We start from the raw sequence: 16,909 nt of genomic DNA on the forward strand, positions 1-16,909 counted from the left end.
AACGCTTGCCTTGAGGAGAATGCACTTCCAGTCTCTTCGGCTAAGCAGTCGACTCCTTCACCCAACATATATATATATATATATATATATATATATATTTTTTTTTTTTTTTGATATTTAAACGTCTCATGATTATCGGTTACCATAAGAATATAAACAATGTATTTTCAGTTTACATCCTCCCCTGCCTGTCCCCTAAATAAGAACCACTGGGTACTCCTAAGCGCTTAAGATTGCGCACACCATTGCCTGCCTCATCAGGACCCTAGCTCCAGCCTGCGGCTGCAACTGCGTGAGGCTGCACCTGCTGGCGCAACGAGGCAGCGCCTACGCACCCTCTGCCTCTGCCCGCGCGCTCCCCAGGGCGAAATAAATCCCGGGGGTTTGGCGCCGCCAGAAGCCGTGCGCATGCGTCCGCGCTGAGGGAAGTTGCGCCGGGTCAAAGGTCAGCCGCTCAAAATGGCGGCGTCGGTGACCTTCTACCGGCTGCTGAGCCGGTGCGGCAAGGCGGCGCGGAGCCGGCCCCTGGGCGCCAGGTGTTTCGGGGTTCGGGTCTCGCCGACCGGGGAGAAGATCACACACACTGGCCAGGTAACGGCCGCTGAGTACAGGATGTTCCTTCCTCCGGCCGCTCCTCAGGCGGCTGGTGGCGATGGGCTCGCCGGGCTTCCGCGGCTCTGGTTCTGCGCTGCGGGCAGCGCAGGTCGTGGTAAGGTTGTGTTTCTGTCGCTCACGCGCCGGGGAGGACGCTCACGGGTCGGGACGGTGGCGGCAGCCTGTAGCGGTGGGTCTCGTCCTTCCAGGGCCTACGGGCAGCACTTGGTGTGGACTGGCTGCCCGTAGGCGATCTGTGGCCGCCGATTCTTTGGGTCAGAACGTTTAGAATTTGTGTAATATTCAATAATAAATTTTAGTAACCTGAGAAGTCGTTTGTAGTCCAAAGCACAAAAAAGTCATAAACCAAAATGAAGAACAAAGGTCCCTGTGTATATTGGAATGTGCTCTAGTAGATTTAAGGGGGGGATATTAAAGCTCTGACCACATGCGAAAGAAGGTTGGAGGCGGTTCTCCTGGGTCAGGATTTGTCTCTCCGCCTTAGCTTCACCTTCCCGGGCTATGTCTCTGTGCTGCTCTCTGATTCAGGTGATCACCCGTTTTCTTCCCAGGTATCTTGCTAAAAATGCCCCTGATTACACCGAGTACTGTGCCCCTCACTTGTTTGACTTTTCATCAATGGCCTAAAAGTTAAGAAAAACACTTTCCTGTAATATTTATGATTGATATGAAGTGACTTCTTTCAGAATTAGGCTGTAAAAGTCACACATGGCCTTTTTGTTTTTTTCCAGGTTTATGATGATAAAGACTACAGGAGACTTCGGTTTGTAGATCGTCAGAAAGAGGTGAGTAAAAGATCTATTGAAGAGGGGTAAGCTTTCGTAAAACTTTTATGTAACCAACAAGAAATAATAATATATAAGATTTAAATAAATTTTTCCCATATTGCAAGCACCCTAACAGTTCTGGATGGGGTTCTACCTTTCTTATAATATTAATTGTGTCTATTTCTGACTTGTTTCCCTGTGAAACACATAACATTGTAACCGTAGTTCTGGTTTACATATAAATGGAAGTGATCTTTTTTTAAATTCTTGTGTCTTACTCTCCTGAGACTCTCAGATTTAAGTAAATCATATCAACTTAAAAAAATTACTTTTTTAACCACCTGGAGGTGTGTTTTTTATAGTTTTCACCAAATAAATTAGTATGTGTTTTTTACAGGTACTTACACTGACAAGCTGAAAATGGCACATGAGTTTTTCTTCCCTTAGTGGGTCTGTTAGCTCTATACATTGTAAGGGAAGATCAGTTCAGATGCCTGTGAGTGACCACTGGAGAAAGAATGTTGAAATTAGAATCCTTCTGCCTAAATCAGCTTATTTATTTATTTATTTTTTTTTACCTGACTCCTCTATCACTCATGTCTATGAGTTCCTGAATTCTTAATTAGGTCAGGCTTGCCTCCATGTTTCCTGAATTTGCTTCCTGAAGGAAGCGTCCTTCACAGCCACCTTACTCACTCTTTTTCCCACTTTGGTTAGCCTTGGTGATTCTTCTTGTTAACACCTTAGCTATCCCAGTGTGTAGTTTTTCTACTTCTATTCCAGAGCTACAGGGCATTCCAGAAAAGCTCACATGATCATGAATTGACTATAAATTCACATTCTCAAAATTCAGCTGGTTCACTGTTGTGTGGTTTGATGGGTGGGTGTGGGTGTCAGAAAAGTTTGTTTTATAGTGGTTGATTATTTGGCAATGCCGCTTAAGTGTTGGATTGAGAAAGATCCTGAGGCCTGAGCCACATTCAGTGAAAGAGTGTGCCATGATTGATTAGTCATGTCTGCCAGGATCATGGTGGTGGAGAGGGGCTTGTGTCTGGTGGGTTTACCTCTCGGAGTAGAAGCCGTGTGGACTTGCAGTCTAACAATTGTGAGGTTCAGTCACAGCATGGGTTCAGTTTTCTCATTTGTGAAATGGAACCGTGTGAATATTTTTAAGTGAATCATAAGTCTCCAGTGAGATCACACGTCAGTTGTTGAGTAAGTGGTGGCATACGGTAAGTCCTCCTTCTCTCCATCCTCGGAAACCCTTTTCTGTTTATTCTTTGACTTGTTAGTGTATTTCCCAGTAGAAGTGTCTGTTCCATATGCCACTTTCTCCAATGCTGTAGCCCAGTGATTCACACAGAGGAGCTCATGCATTGGGAATGGGACATTTCTTCTGTGTGCAGGCTGTCCTGGGCATTCTTGTTAGGTATATGAACTTGACATTTGGAAGGTGGAAACCGATGGATGTTGAGAGGATTTGCAGGCCCTTTGGTTTCTTTTGGCAGTGATTGTGGAGAAGGGGAGGTTTCTCCTAGTGTGGAAGCGGTATGGTTTCTTTTGGTGGTGACCGTGGAGAAGGGGAGAAACCAGTGGATGTGGGGAGGGTTCGCAGGCCCTTTGGGTTCTTTTGGCAGTGACTGTGGGAAAGGAGGTTTCTCCAAGTGTGGATGTGGTGTCCGTTCTCAGGTTTCCTGGGCATCAATGGGTGGTTGTTACTGAGGCAGTGGCTGGACTCTACATCCCTGCTTTGTGGGTGTCGTGGCGGGGTTGTGGGGACAAGGTAGGAGCCTCAGATTGAGCAGTTCTGGAGCAGATTGGTCCTGAAGCCCTTGGGCTCATTCATGCAATCTGGCCCCCAGCCTAGCTCCCTGTCTCAGCTCTTGCAGTGACATGGCAAGTATGTGGGTCCCTGTCACAAACGCCTCTCTGCTGAACATGGTTTGTGTAGCTTCTGGTTTCTGGTTGGTGTAGCACAGGGTAGCGGGAAACAGCTTAAAAAGAAACCAAACAGAGTCAGGATTGGGGAAGCCAGTAAGGGTGGGTATAGGAGAGTGTGGTGGTGTCTGTGGCCGGCAACTCACCCAGGCCGTCGTGGCTGTGATCTCAATGCTCCAGCCGGCCCAGCCTCTCCAGTGCCTTCCCCCGTTTAGCATCCCGAGTGTCCAGGGCACATCTTGGCATCACACTTTGGAGGTTCAAGGCGTGTTTATAACATGATGAGTGGGCATCCTGCCCGAGCTTTCCTTCTTTCAACACGTATTTGGTGGTTAGTACTACTTTTAGTAGTAGTTGTTTCGCTTCTGAGAGACTTAATTTTTTGGAACACTTTTAGATTTACAGAAAAACTGAAGAAAGTAGAGTTTTCACAGCCCCCCCCCTCAGTTTCTGCTATTTACTGCCATCTCTCATTAGTGTGCTGCCTGTGTCACAGTTGATGAGCTGGTACTCATACATTATTACTAACTCAAGTCCACAGGTTCACTCTCAATGTATGTTCTAGGGTTTGGATAGATGTGTGATGACATGTGTCCACTGTGACAGTGTTGTACAGACTTCACTGCCCTAAAAATTCTCTGTACTCTGCCTGTTCATCCCTCCCTCTTCCCAACCCCTGGCAGCCCTGATCGTACTGTCCCTCTAGTTTTGTCAAGTAATACCTTAACAAATAAACTGGGCCAGGTGCAGTAGGCTTATGTCTGTCATCCCAACACTTTGGGAGGCCCAGGTGGGCTGATCACTTGAGCCCAGGCATTCAAGACCAGCCTGGACAACATGGTGAAACCCTGCATCTACAAAAAATATAAAAATTATCCCAGCATGGTGGCACATGCCTGTAGTTCGAGCTACGTGGGAGGCTGAGGTGGGAGGGTCTTTGGGTCTGGGAGGTTGAGGCTGCAGGGAGCCGAGAGCATGCCACTATACTCCAGCCTGGGCAACTGAGCAAGACCCTGTCTTGAAAGAAACATAAATAAATAAACTGAATCTGAACTTCACCTGTAGAACAAGAATAGCAGGAGGCTATATAATTGAGCTGGTCTGTGTGAAACAAAGTGGAAGGTATCTGTGTGGCTCCTGCCCAGCTTTGACCAGGGGTGCCTGCAAAGGAATCCGTGGCCCCCAGGCCTGTGACCAGCCTTCCTGTGAAGAGACTCCTCCCGTGCTAATGAATGTGCCGCCCACCCCCAGCCCTGAAGGAAGGACCAGAAGTCAGGCCTCACATGGTCCTAGAGTAGGTGGCACTCTGGGGCCACATGAGTCAGTTGGAGGGCTGGAATGCACTTGGAAGTGACCAGGTATTTCTCTACTGTTGATGAACATATTTTCATTGTTTTATAGTGGTACAAGTGAAATTAAAAGCAGATATGACTTGTCCTCTAATAGAAGGGATGATTGGGTGAGGTCTGCAGTGAGGTGTGGTAATAATAATAGCAATAACAACAGTCTCATAGCCAGGTACTTGGCGATATCATTTGCTTATTTGGTCAGAAGCTGGGGCTGCCCTGCCTGGCTGCATCTGGATTCAGGCTCCTGCACTGATGGGCTCATGAGGGCTGTGTGCTTCAGTGACTTAACTCGCAGGCTGTTGAGCATTGAGCCCGTGTAGATGAGGAAAGGCTTGGAGCAGCGCCTGTCCCAGGAAGCCTCTAGTGTGTGCTCGCCCTACACTGCTGCTGCCTTCGCCACCACCATGAGGGCTGGCTTCATTTATAGATTTTTAAAAAAATACTGAATTTAAACGTTAGCGTCTATACGCAAGGTCTTTTAGTTTTTGAAAAGAAGGAATTAGGCAGCAAAGCCAGAACATCAGGAGGCTGGGATCCCTTGAGTGCGGCTCTGTGCAGCCCCTCTCCACCTGTGTGTGTCAGGATCACGGCTCCGTGCAGCCCCTCTCCACCTGTGTGTGTCAGGATCACGGCTCCGTGCAGCCCCTCTCCACCTGTGTGTGTCAGGATCACGGCTCCGTGCAGCCCCTCTCCACCTGTGTGTGTCAGGATCACGGCTCCGTGCAGCCCCTCTCCACCTGTGTGTGTCAGGATCACGGCTCCGTGCAGCCCCTCTCCACCTGTGTGTGTCAGGATCACGGCTCGGTGCAGCCCCTCTCCACCTGTGTGTGTCAGGATCACGGCTCCGTGCAGCCCCCTCTCCACCTGTGTGTGTCAGGATCACGGAACAGCTGGAGGCTTCAGCTTGTACCTTCATCTGCCCGCCAGCGGGATGGATTCTCTCTTCAGATGCTTGGCAGTGCGGAGTCACTCCACAGCTGGGCGTTTGGGTCAGAGCGAGATTCTGCACATTTTCTTAGACACATGGGCTGGCAGGGTTGAGTCCAGTTGTGACCCTGTGACCTCACCTGCCTGGCCCTCTGTTCTTCAGTAGCTTTAAGGTGCATGGTGCCACCAAGATTAGGAGCAGTTGCACGCAGTGCTAATGTCTACTTGGCGTGCTGTTTTGTTGTGATAATGTGAAGTTTTATCCTGAGAAGAGTGCGTGCAGATTTTGTTAATGGAAATGAGTAGTGCTCACGAGAGAGGAAAACTACCAAGACCCTCCAAACAGAAAGCAAATGTGGGTGACGGCGTGGAGCAATTGCAACTTTGTGCCTTGCTTCTGGGAATGTAAAATGGCGCAGCCGTGAAGGAGAATAGCATGTGGGTTCCTCAAAAAGTTGAAACTAGGACTTCCTTCCAATCCAGCGGTTCCACTTCTGAGTGTGCCCAAAAGAACTGAAAGAAGAGGCCGGGCGCGGTGGCTCAAGCCTGTAATCCCAGCACTTTGGGAGGCCAAGTCGGGCGGATCACGAGGTCAGGAGATCGAGACCATCCTGGCTAACCCGGTGAAACCCCGTCTCTACTAAAAAATACAAAAAACTAGCCGGGCGAGGTGGCGGGCGCCTATAGTCCCAGCTACTTGGGAGGCTGAGGCAGGAGAATGGCGTAAACCCGGGAGGCGGAGCTTGCAGTGAGCGGAGATCCGGCCACTGCACTCCAGCCTGGGCGACAGAGCGAGACTCCATCTCAAAAAAAATAAAAAAAAAATAAAGAACTGAAAGAAGAGTCTGGGGTACACTCGTGTCATAGCATCATTCACTATAACTGCAACCTGGAAGCAGCCCGGGGGTCCATTGTCAGCTGAACGGATAAGCAAAATGTGATCTGCCCAGGGACAGTGGAATATCACTCAGCCGTAAGGAAGAACGCTTGACACGCCTCACCACATGGATAGCCTGGAGGACGGTGCGCTCAGTGAAGTGAGCCAGTCACAGAAGCAGACTGTGGTGATTCCCCTAACATGAGGGACCAGAACAGTCGCTTCTTAGAGGTACTGTGTGAGGTACTTAGAGGTACTATGTGAACACTGCATGATTTCTCTAATACGGGGGACCGGAATAGTCGCTTCCTAGAGGTAGCAGGTGGTTGCTGAGGCGGGGGGAGTTTGGAGTTAGTGTTGAATGGAAATGGGGTTTCAGTTTAGGAAGGTGAAAGGTTATGGAGATGGGTGGTGGTGGTGGTTGCACAATAATGTGAATATACATAGTGTCCTTTGAAATGGTAAAGATGGCAAGTTTTATGTTACCACAATTAAAACAAAAAAATTGAGAGGGAAGTGGCTTCAGGCCCATGCAGGAATCAACCAGCGGTTCCTCCCTGAGGCTTCCGTGGCTGGTGTCGCTCATTCTTATTTCTTCCAAGAGGCCGGCAGGGCAGGGCGCACTCGAGTGGAGAAGCAAGTGAGACTGAGGCTGGGCCCACGCGGCGCCTGCAGAGGCTCTGCACACCGTGCTGGTAACTCGTGTCACCACCTGGGACAAGAGCACGCCTCGGATCAGCAGCGGAAAAGGCTTGTGATACCTTCCGTCCACACTGAACTGTCTCTTGAGGCCAGCGCAGCACCATCCGAACCGTGCTGGCTCTTGTGCGTGCACACACACACGCTGCTGGTCACAGGAGGGACGCCAGAGAGCTGAGGGGGAGCCCTGAGGTACCCAGGGGTCAGCAGCTCCAAGAAGCAGCCACTGTTCCTAGGACTGGGGGGCAGGAGGAAGAGGTGGCGTCACCAGGAGGAAGCTGTGAACGTGCCTGTGTGGTGCTGCCGGAGCTCCACGAGGGAGACAGGACTGGGAGTCGGGGATGGGTGCTAGGGTGAGGCCCCGGCCAGACGGTGGTGGCTGAGAAGGTCCTCTGTGAGAGGAAGCCTGGATTGAGGGGCCTTGAAATTCCACCCTCCGCCTTTGCAGGTCATCTGGGTGGTGGCAGAGGCGGAGCTCTGTGCTTACTTTTAGGTTCATCCTTGGAGATTTTAAGAGGAGAGGTTTGCCTGAGTCTCTCTTGTCTTGAAGCAACCTGGGCATCCTTTAGGGGGTGATTGAGACGCGGGCGGTGCGATGTGCGCCATGGCGCTCTCCAACGCATTTGTGTGGCTTCCTGCTTCTGTATGCTCCTCCTCCTCAGCTGCCCTCCCACATACGCCATCTTGATAGTGGGATGAAGGCAATGGGATTTAAAAATAAATCTTCTGGATTAATAAGAACCGTGGGTCTTTGCTTCCTTTAGAAAGGCTTGGACTGTCAGAAATGATGGTTATAAAGTGAGGTTTATTTATCCCAGGACCCAGAGGAAAAGAGTTGGAACTGTGAATTCATGAGCCCCAGGTTCACATGCTTTGTCAGTAAGCCGGCGAGATGGGCCTTATTTCCTCCCTCGTGCAGCTCCCCAGCTTCCTCTTTGCTTCTCTATTGTGTCTTTGTGTCTTGTGGTTCTTTCTCTTCCAAGGCACTGGCAAAATTAGTCACTGGATTCCAGCATTCTCAAAGCAAGTTTGAACATGTATAGACAGCTCAATTACGGTTTGTAGAGCATTTTCTATGAAGTTACTAAGTTTAAAAATTAATTTGAATGAAAACTTCAGTTTTGCCTGTGATTTAAGAATTACATACTTATGTAGACATATATATATACACGTTTAGCTAAAATAATTATTGGCGTTAATGTTAAGAATGCCTGACGTTCTAAATAATTCAACTGAGCTTTTACTTTATTTTAAACCTTTATTTTAAATGTCCGTGACTGGGGTCGGTATTCTACGGAGCGTCGGTGATCCAGCTGGTGGTAACCTCCCTTTTGCATTGGTTTTGGTGCTGTGTCACAGAATCACATATTTTATGTTTTCTCTTTAATAGATGTAATCTCAGTTTGACATAATAAGATTTAAATCTAAATATCTTTATGCCCAATCATTTCATCATCAAGAGGTCGATGTGGAAGAGTGTTTGCTATTTTTTACATTAGTGACGGACGAAGGACTCATTTTACAGTGGTTGGACAATTCACTGTGTATGATGTGCCGTGTGCTTAGTGAGAGATGGCGTGCGGGCTGCCGTGCCAGTTCTCCCTGGATTCCCTTGTGAAGTGCTGCAGTGCTCTTCAGTTTTTCTTACCTTTCCCCAGGTGAAAGCGGGTGAGAATGGAGCCTTGAGTCTGAACCTGGAGTGAGGCTGTGTGCTGTGGCGGGCGTGTTCACTGCCGGCTCTTTGTATTCCTGTGGTTGCTCTGAGATCTGGAGCCAGACGTTTGCTGGTGATGGGCGGTCCGGGTCGCCCTTGAGCTGCGCACGCTAAGTGACGGGAGGGCATCCCGCGTCAGTCACCAGTGTCGAGGCATCAACAGCCCTCCCTGTGGGGAGGTGGCCGTTCTCTTTGACTGCCGTGATCGGGGCCTGGCAGTTTGTTAGTGTGGCCTGTGTGACATGTTGTCACTTAGGCAGACACCATATTATTTACACCATAAGGCTTAATTTGTATGGTTAGTTGCTTCGCCTGCAGCAGGGGTGAGCAGAATATCGCTCACTCCAGAGCCCACTGTAAGGCGCTGGGACAAGGCGAGGAGCGGGGACAAGGCGAAGTGTGGGCCGGCAGCAGAGGCTTGTGTTGCAGGAGCGTGCAGAATAACCTGGGCAGCGCCACACGGCTCAGGCCTCTGCTTTAATGTGGCCTCATTTTCCTCTAACTTCCTACTGTGTTTCTGGAAATAGATCTTCAAGGAAAAGCTTTATACATTGGTCATCTGTAACTGACAGAACCTCTTCAAAAATAAACCTTTCCAAAACGTATCTGTGAGGGAGAGTGGTGCCCTGCCTCCCACGGCGTGTGTGTTCTCTGTGACTGTTGTGGCATTGAATGAACTTCTGGCCTCCAGAAATGAGTGACTTTGTGATGAGCCCTGTTGCTGCTTCCACTCTGGGGCGGGGACACTGTAGACGGAGCACAAGGTTTCAGGCTGTGCCATTAAGCAGGGGAACCCCAGGAGCAACATCGGAGGCAGAGGGTTGTGTCATGCTTGGTAGGGCTGGCTGTCCAGGAGGGGACATGCAGGTAGACCCACATCCCTGGTCTTTGGGGCCCGCTGGGGGTGTAGAGTTGAGTTCCTTCCCTCTACATTCACAGACGCCAACGCTCCACTTACCATAGCTTCCCTGTGCTTCTTGCCTTGTCTTCCTGGCACTTACGCATTGACTATTCCCAGGCGCAGCTGGAAGGGGCTGGCTCATTCCAGAGTCAGAGGAAATCAAGGCATGTCCCCTTTCCAGGTTCCCAAATTTGCCATCGTGAGCATCATCAAATACATTATTTGCCAAGCCAGGATGTTTTAATTGCTTTTTAAAAAAGGAAAATTCTATGAAACAGAGGGAATAGTCTAGTGATTCCCTTTTCCCATGTACCCAGGCAGTCAGTTTCAACAATTACCAACCAGAATAGTTGTCGGAATGGCCAGTCTGGCTTCAGCTCTGCTCTGCCTCTACCCTGGCCCCACCAGCCCCTGGTAATTTTGATGTGAATCTTTGACATCATGTTACTGAGTCTAAATTTATCTGTGTGTAAGTTGACCCTTGAACAACATAGGTTTGAACTGTGTGAATCCACTTAAGTGGCTTTTCTTTCGCCTCTGCCACGCCTGAGACAGCAGGACCAACCCTCCCTTCCTCCTCCTCAGCCTGCTCGATGCGAAGGTGATGAGGATGAAGACCTTTATAACCATCCACTTCCAGTTAATGGAAAGTCAATTCATTTTCTCTTCCTTGTGATTTCCTTCATTGCATTTTCTTCCTCTAGCTTACTTTATTATAGGAATTCAATATATAATACTTGTAACATGCAAAATATGTGTTAATCGACCGTTTATGTTATTGGTAAACATTCTGGCCAGCATCAGGCTGTGAGTAAATTGTGGGATGCGGATTTTCAACTGCATTGGGGGTGGTTCCCCCAACCCCTGAGTTCAAGGATTAAGTGTACCTTCAAATGATACTAACATTTGGATTTTACAAGGAAGTAAAAACACAAAATAACAAAATATATGAACATGACAACAGTATTATCACACCTTAAAAATTATAATTACTTTAAGTTAAATATCTAAATGGTGTTAAATATTCTTGATCATGCATGGTTTTAAAAATGTTACAGTGTGACTCTGAGCCCAAGTGAGTTCTTACATGCAGCTGTTGGTGTCTCTTATGTCTCTTTTAATCTGTAGGTTCCCATCGATCTCCCACTCTGTCTCCTTTTCTCATTGGAAAAATTTATTTGTTCGAGAACCCAGGTCATTTCCTCTGCAGAGTCATCCTCAGCTGGATTCTACTGACCGCATCACTGTAGTGTTGTTGAAACATGTCTCTTGTCTCTGCATGTTTTGGAAATTAGTTGGATCTCGAGCCTTGATCAGATTGAGGGTCAGTGTTTTGTTCCTGGTGAGACTGCTGCATAGGTGATGTGTCCTTCCATCAGGAGGCACATAATAGGTTCCGGTTGTAGTAAGAGACTGTGATCATTATCTCCTACATCTGTGATTTCATAAGGGGTTATAAAATGATGATATTATCCATCTTATTAGGTTGGATACTTATATCAAAAGAAACCTTGGTGCTGAGGTAAAGTTTCTGTTGGAAAATCAGAAGAAATACTTGATTATTTCCCTTTATTTACCAGTCTTTAATGGGTTGATTCTCTAGTTTCTGTTTGTTTTGTGTTGTTATAACAGAGTACCTGAGACTGGATAATTTATAAGGAACAGAGATTTATTTCTTACAGCCTGGAGGCTGGGAAAGCCAAGGTTGAGGGTTGTATCTGGTGAGGGTGGAAGCTGGAAGGGCTGGAGAGTGTGCATGGAGGGGACTGAACTCCTCCTTCTACCAGGAGCCCGCCCACCACCTGTGAGGGAAGCTGCAGTCCCTCATGAGGCAGAACCCTTGTGACCTCAGCACCTCTGAAGGCCCCGCCCCGTCTCTCAACACTGTTGCATTGACGATTCAGTTTCCAACACAGGAACTTTGGGGGAACACATTCAAACCATAGTACCTAGTAAGGTAATTAATGAGTTTTTAAAATATGTTTATGAAATCATGGGTGTAAAAATTGGTGTTTCAGCCTTTTGCAGTTATATTCCCCTTGTCTCTCAATTTCCTGTACCCCAGATTATCCCATGTGGCAAGTTTCCCCTGATTGACTCCTCTTTTGACACAACCTTAGTTGCCTTAAAAGCTTCCCTGACTTGTGCCACAATACAGTGTCTGAAGTTCATCCCATAACAGTTCCTGCCCTGGACCCAGAATCAGTCATTTTTGAAAGAATCCAGTCCCTTCCCTTTGGGGTGAAATGATGTTTAGAGACCACCGTGTGGGCAGCAGGGGTGCTCATTACCACTGTGTTAATCATGGTCCTGGGGATGGAGCTAGAAAGGGTGTGTGTAGACCGGGCGCAGTGGCTCACGCCTGAAATCCCAGCACTTTGGGAGGCCGAGGCGGGCAGATCACCTAAGATCAGGAGTTTGAGACCAGCCTGACCAACATGATGAAACCCCATCTCTACTAAAAATACAAAAATTATCCGGGTGTAGGGGCGGGCACCTGTAATCCCAGCTACTTGGGAGGCTGAGGCAAAGAACTGATTGAACTCAGGAGGCGGAGGTTGCAGTGAGCAAAAATCGCGCCACTGCATTCCAGCCTGGGCGACAGAGTGAGACTGTGTCTCAAAAAAAGAAAAGAAAGGGTGTGTGTGAACATCAGACATGGAATGAGTCACACTGATCCTTCCAAACTCAGTTCAGGGTTCCAAGACTTCTGCCGAGCCAGTGAGCTGACCTCTCTAGTCCCTCCCCACACTGAAAATCCTGAGTTTTCAATAATAATTTTATTTGCTTTGCAAGCGGTTTTATTCTTAGGTGTGTCGTGTTAGAAATGTTCCTGCTACTCTCTCTTTAAAGTTTCTGGGAATTCCTTAGGTCCATTTGTCTCCTTTTTATCATTTTAAAAGTGTAATTTTATAACTTTGAAAAATGTAAAATATAGTCTCAGAGTCAGATTTATAAAACTCGGAAGAAAGTCTAACGATCATGCTTGCGTCCTCCTTCCTTTCCACCTCACAGTAGTAACTATTCAACGCTTTCTCCTTTGGATTTTGTGTAAATAAGTGAATATGTAGGCGGACCCCTGGTCTTCCCCACATGGATGAGTGGAAGCCTTCTGTCCACTTACCCACGGCCTGGCATCTCCACGTAGTCCTGTGTCGTTCACCCCATCGTGATATGGAGACATCTTTTTCATTCCATTTTGATTGTAACTCAGAGCATCAGCACACAAGCAGGACGTGAAATTACCGGTCTTTCCCGCACACGTCCGTGAGTCACGCATGACCAGGTGGAAGACACAGTGGATGAGGAGACCCAGTGTACGGCGAACAAAACACTTAGGAGCGACCTAACCAGCTTTCGGGACCTCTGTGGCCCAAGGGGAAAGCCGGAAGGACATTGTTCGTTGAATGGATTGCAGCACTAGTGGCATTTTTGGCATTTTAGATAAATCTGTCCCATCAGTATCATGTTTACGGAGGTGGATAACTGCATAGAGGTTCTGTGAGAGACTGTTCTTATGAAATGCACATGGGGGCCTGTGAGGGACAGGCCAGAGTGGTACAGATGCCCTCAGGTGGGACAGGACGGTGTGGTGGGGAGAAGAGGGCACGGCAGAGCCCACGGGGCAGTGTCAGCGTTTGCTGAGTCCACGGGGACAGAAGGGAAGGCCTCTGCGCTGCTCTGATTCTTGCAGCGCTTCTCTGAGTTCGGACTGTATTCCAATGAAAAGCAAATGTGTGTGTGGCCCTAAATTTAACAATTGTGAGTCAGGAAGGTCTACGATGATAATAGTTAAATGAAGCATGCACCATAGATCCATGCTGATGGTACATGAATTTGCATGTGGTGGGTTAAATTGTATGAAGTTAGCAAGTTTGCATATTTGTTTATGTAAGTGTTTCTTCTTGTTCCAGGTGAATGAAAACTTTGCCATTGATTTGATAGCAGAGCAGCCTGTGAGCGAGGTGCAGACACGGGTGATAGCGTGCGACGGCGGCGGGGGAGCTCTTGGCCACCCGAAAGTGTATATAAACTTGGTGCGTAGCCAGCCACTGCGCGCATGGTAGGGCGGCCTGCCCGTCCTCATTCTCCCCTGCACTCCCAGTGCCTGTTCTTTCTGCCCTCTTCTGTACCTGCTCCTGAGGCGGCCCTTACGGGGTTCACACTGCTAGCACATTCACCCTACAACACCACACTACAGGGCCTACATACAGGCGCGTGTCCGCAAACCCCCTTTCAACTGGGAAGTGGTGGGCGGCGTGTTTAGTTGGATCAGCCTTGATGTCCGCCTTCCTTTTCTCGAGCACTCAGGCGTCTTTCCTCTCTGGGCCCTTCTTGGTTTGGTCATCATCTTAGCTCAGGCTGCCACATACAGCACCGCAGGCTGGGGCTGTAGACAGCAGAAACGCATTTCCCACACACTGGAGGCCGCAGCCCAAGACCGTGGTGCCTCTGTTGGTTCCTCCTGGGGCCTCGCTCTTCAGCTTGCAGATGAGGTCTCCTCCCTGTGTCTTCACAGGGCTGTGCCTCCGTGGGTGACTCCTCATCTCCTCTTGTAAGGACACTAGGCGGAATGGCTCAGGGCCCCTGTGTGGCCTCCATTTATCTTCATCACCTCTTTAAAGGCTCCATTTCCAAACACAGTCACGTTGGGGGTTAGGACTTTACGGGGCACATGGTTTATTTTGTAACAGTCCCTGTGTAATCTTTTATGCCCGTCGATGAGTGTCATATACAGGACCATTGAGAAAAAAAGAACACGACCAGAGAAAGAGGCCACGGGCTGAAGCTGGGATGTGACCGTGGAGCACTCAGGGACTCAGGCAGCTTCTGACCTGGGGTGCAGGGAGGGAGGGAGGGAGGCCACTGACCGTGGAGCACTCAGGGACTCAGGCAGCTGCTGGGCTTGGTGTTCTCACCAAAACAGAGTCCTGGTCATGGGACTTTAGCTTCGTTAGAGCTGACATTTATTAAAAGCTGTCATCGTCTTGTTGCCTGTCCTGAAAACGGGACAGTGTAACAGGCATCAGTGGTTAAGCCGCCTAGAGTGGGACTGGGCAGCCCGCATGTCCCCTCCTGGGCTCCAGCCCTGCGGGCGGAGCTTGGGTGTGCCTCATGGTCCTGTGCAGCACCCACCCCCTGCTCCAGGCAGCTGAGGTGTGGGGAGTGAATGGAGCTGCAGGCCCACAGTGATGCCCCTGGGGGGTCCTATGGGATGGCTGCGTAACCCCGGGTTGGAGCCTGAGGCCAGGGGCTTCGGTCAGGCTGGAACCGAGACTGATAGTCTACATTCTTACTTCAGTAGTAACTGAGTATTTTTATGTGTTTCTGACAGTCTGTTTCAAGTTTTATACATGCATTTTCAATGTTTAATACCTAGATTTGAAGTAGAATATGGAAATACGACATCATTCCTTTTGAATGTTTTCAGGACAAAGAAACAAAAACTGGCACATGTGGTTACTGTGGGCTCCAGTTCCGACAGCACCCCCACTAGAGCACGTGGCACGCTGGGGGCCCCGCAGCGTCCTGTGAACATTTCCACGGGGAAGATGAGCGCGTGAAGCTCACTGGTTCTGTGCGAAGGGTATTCCCGGTGCCGAATAAAGGGTGTTGCTGTCAAGGCTGACAATTTGTAAGTTTGTTTCTTTTATTGGCTGGGCTTTGGAAGTGAACATCCACATGGACACGGGTAGACGTGCGAGTGGAAGCAGTGCCCGCTCCAGAGTGAGCCTGAGCTGCCTCCTGCTGGCCACCGCGTGCCTTACCGGCTGCTTCTGTGTGTCTCCTCTTATCCCTGGGGCCACGTGGGCTGTAAGAATGGCGGGGCGGGCAGGGAGGGAGAAGAAGTGCCTCTTGTTTTGCAGATGCAGCTGGGCTTCCGAGAGCCAAGGTGGCTCTTGAGTTGCACAGTGAAGAGGGCGCCCAGGCCTCAGCTGGTCCTATGGGAACGTCAGTCTCTCTCCCGTGGCCGGCCTGCAGAGCTGGTCTCTGCCTCATCCTAGTCCCTATGTTGAAATGTCAGATCTTAAAACCCAAGAATTTAAGCACTGGTTTGAAGGTATTGAAAGTCACCTACTGGCCACATTAAGGACAGACTATGTTTTTAGAGTAAGGATTATAATGTACTGTAACACAAAAGTAAAAGTAGATTTTGAGGGAAGAGAAAGGAGGCTTGCTAGAATGATCCAAGAGTCTGGCCTTTGAGTAACAGGAATTCCAGAGGAGGAAATACCAGAGCAGAGGGAAGGTGAGAGGGAAGGTGAGGCAGAAACAGCAGAAACACATTTCCCAAGTCAAAGAAAAACCCACAGATCGCAGGGCTCACCAAGTTCCTAGCAGAATTGGTGAGAAAAGACAACTAGGCATATTCTGGTTTAAGAAAATAATTAAGCTGTAAACTTTATAGAGTCTAGAGAAAAGAAAACCTTTTAAGCTTATGGATGAAAACAAATTACAGTGGAAAAGTGATCAGCGATCAGGCATCCAGCTCTTTGTCTTCGATGCTGGAGGCTGGAAGAGTGAAACAATCTTCAGGAATCCCATGTATAACCAAAGTTAAATTCCTTATCCTGAGAGGAAGACATTCTTGGATGTGGGAGAGTTCAGAGGTCGTCATCCTGGACCCCACTGGGGAAAATACCTTGAGGAGAAGGCCTTACCCAGCAGACCTGATCACAGCCCTCGGTGTGGGGAGGGAGGCTGAGGCAGGAGCGGCTAGTAGTGGAACCAGTTCATTCCAGTGGCACGCTACCCAGGCGTGCACGTGAGGCCGCGCTCCCGGGCTGCAGGGACGGTCCGATCATGTTGGCCTCCGTGCTGAGTTGGGAGGTCTGGGAGGTGGGGAGAGGGAAGAAGGGGACGCAGGGATCCAGGAGGTCTCTGGGTTGGGTGGGTGGAGGTGGAAGGAGGCTGAAGCTCCCTCGTGGAGTGGCGTGAAAACAAAATGGAGACAGATGTGATGGAGTAAATTGATGCCACCCGGATTCGAAGTAACTGTGGAGACATCTGTGAGTTGTTCCCATGAGGGCCCAGAGAGGGAACGGCACCAGGCCAGGAAGTTGAAAATGTGGATGCAGAATAACCAGGGATGGGGAGAAGTGAAGGGGTGGGGCCAGGGGA

The 16,909-nt window shown here is 49.1% G+C and overlaps 1 protein-coding gene across 2 annotated transcripts; it reads left to right on the top strand.

Annotated features, from left to right (window-relative positions):
• The first annotated feature begins 452 nt into the window (after positions 1-452).
• Positions 453-15,419, top strand: NDUFS6 (NADH:ubiquinone oxidoreductase subunit S6). Of its 2 annotated transcripts, none has more exons than XM_073993126.1 (4): positions 453-709; positions 1,347-1,400; positions 13,702-13,824; positions 15,219-15,419. In XM_073993126.1, the coding sequence occupies exons 1-4, from the start codon at positions 653-655 to the stop codon at positions 15,282-15,284; spliced, it is 300 nt and encodes a 99-aa protein (XP_073849227.1). In that variant the 5' UTR covers positions 453-652; the 3' UTR covers positions 15,285-15,419. The 2 variants fall into 2 exon arrangements, with proteins under 2 accessions (XP_073849227.1, XP_045249448.2); XM_045393513.2 differs by having other exon boundaries at positions 453-591.
• Positions 15,420-16,909: the final 1,490 nt, after the last annotated feature.

The sequence above is a fragment of the Macaca fascicularis genome, chromosome 6, assembly GCF_037993035.2.
Source record: "Macaca fascicularis isolate 582-1 chromosome 6, T2T-MFA8v1.1".
In the NCBI taxonomy this organism is placed as follows: Eukaryota; Metazoa; Chordata; class Mammalia; order Primates; family Cercopithecidae; genus Macaca; species Macaca fascicularis.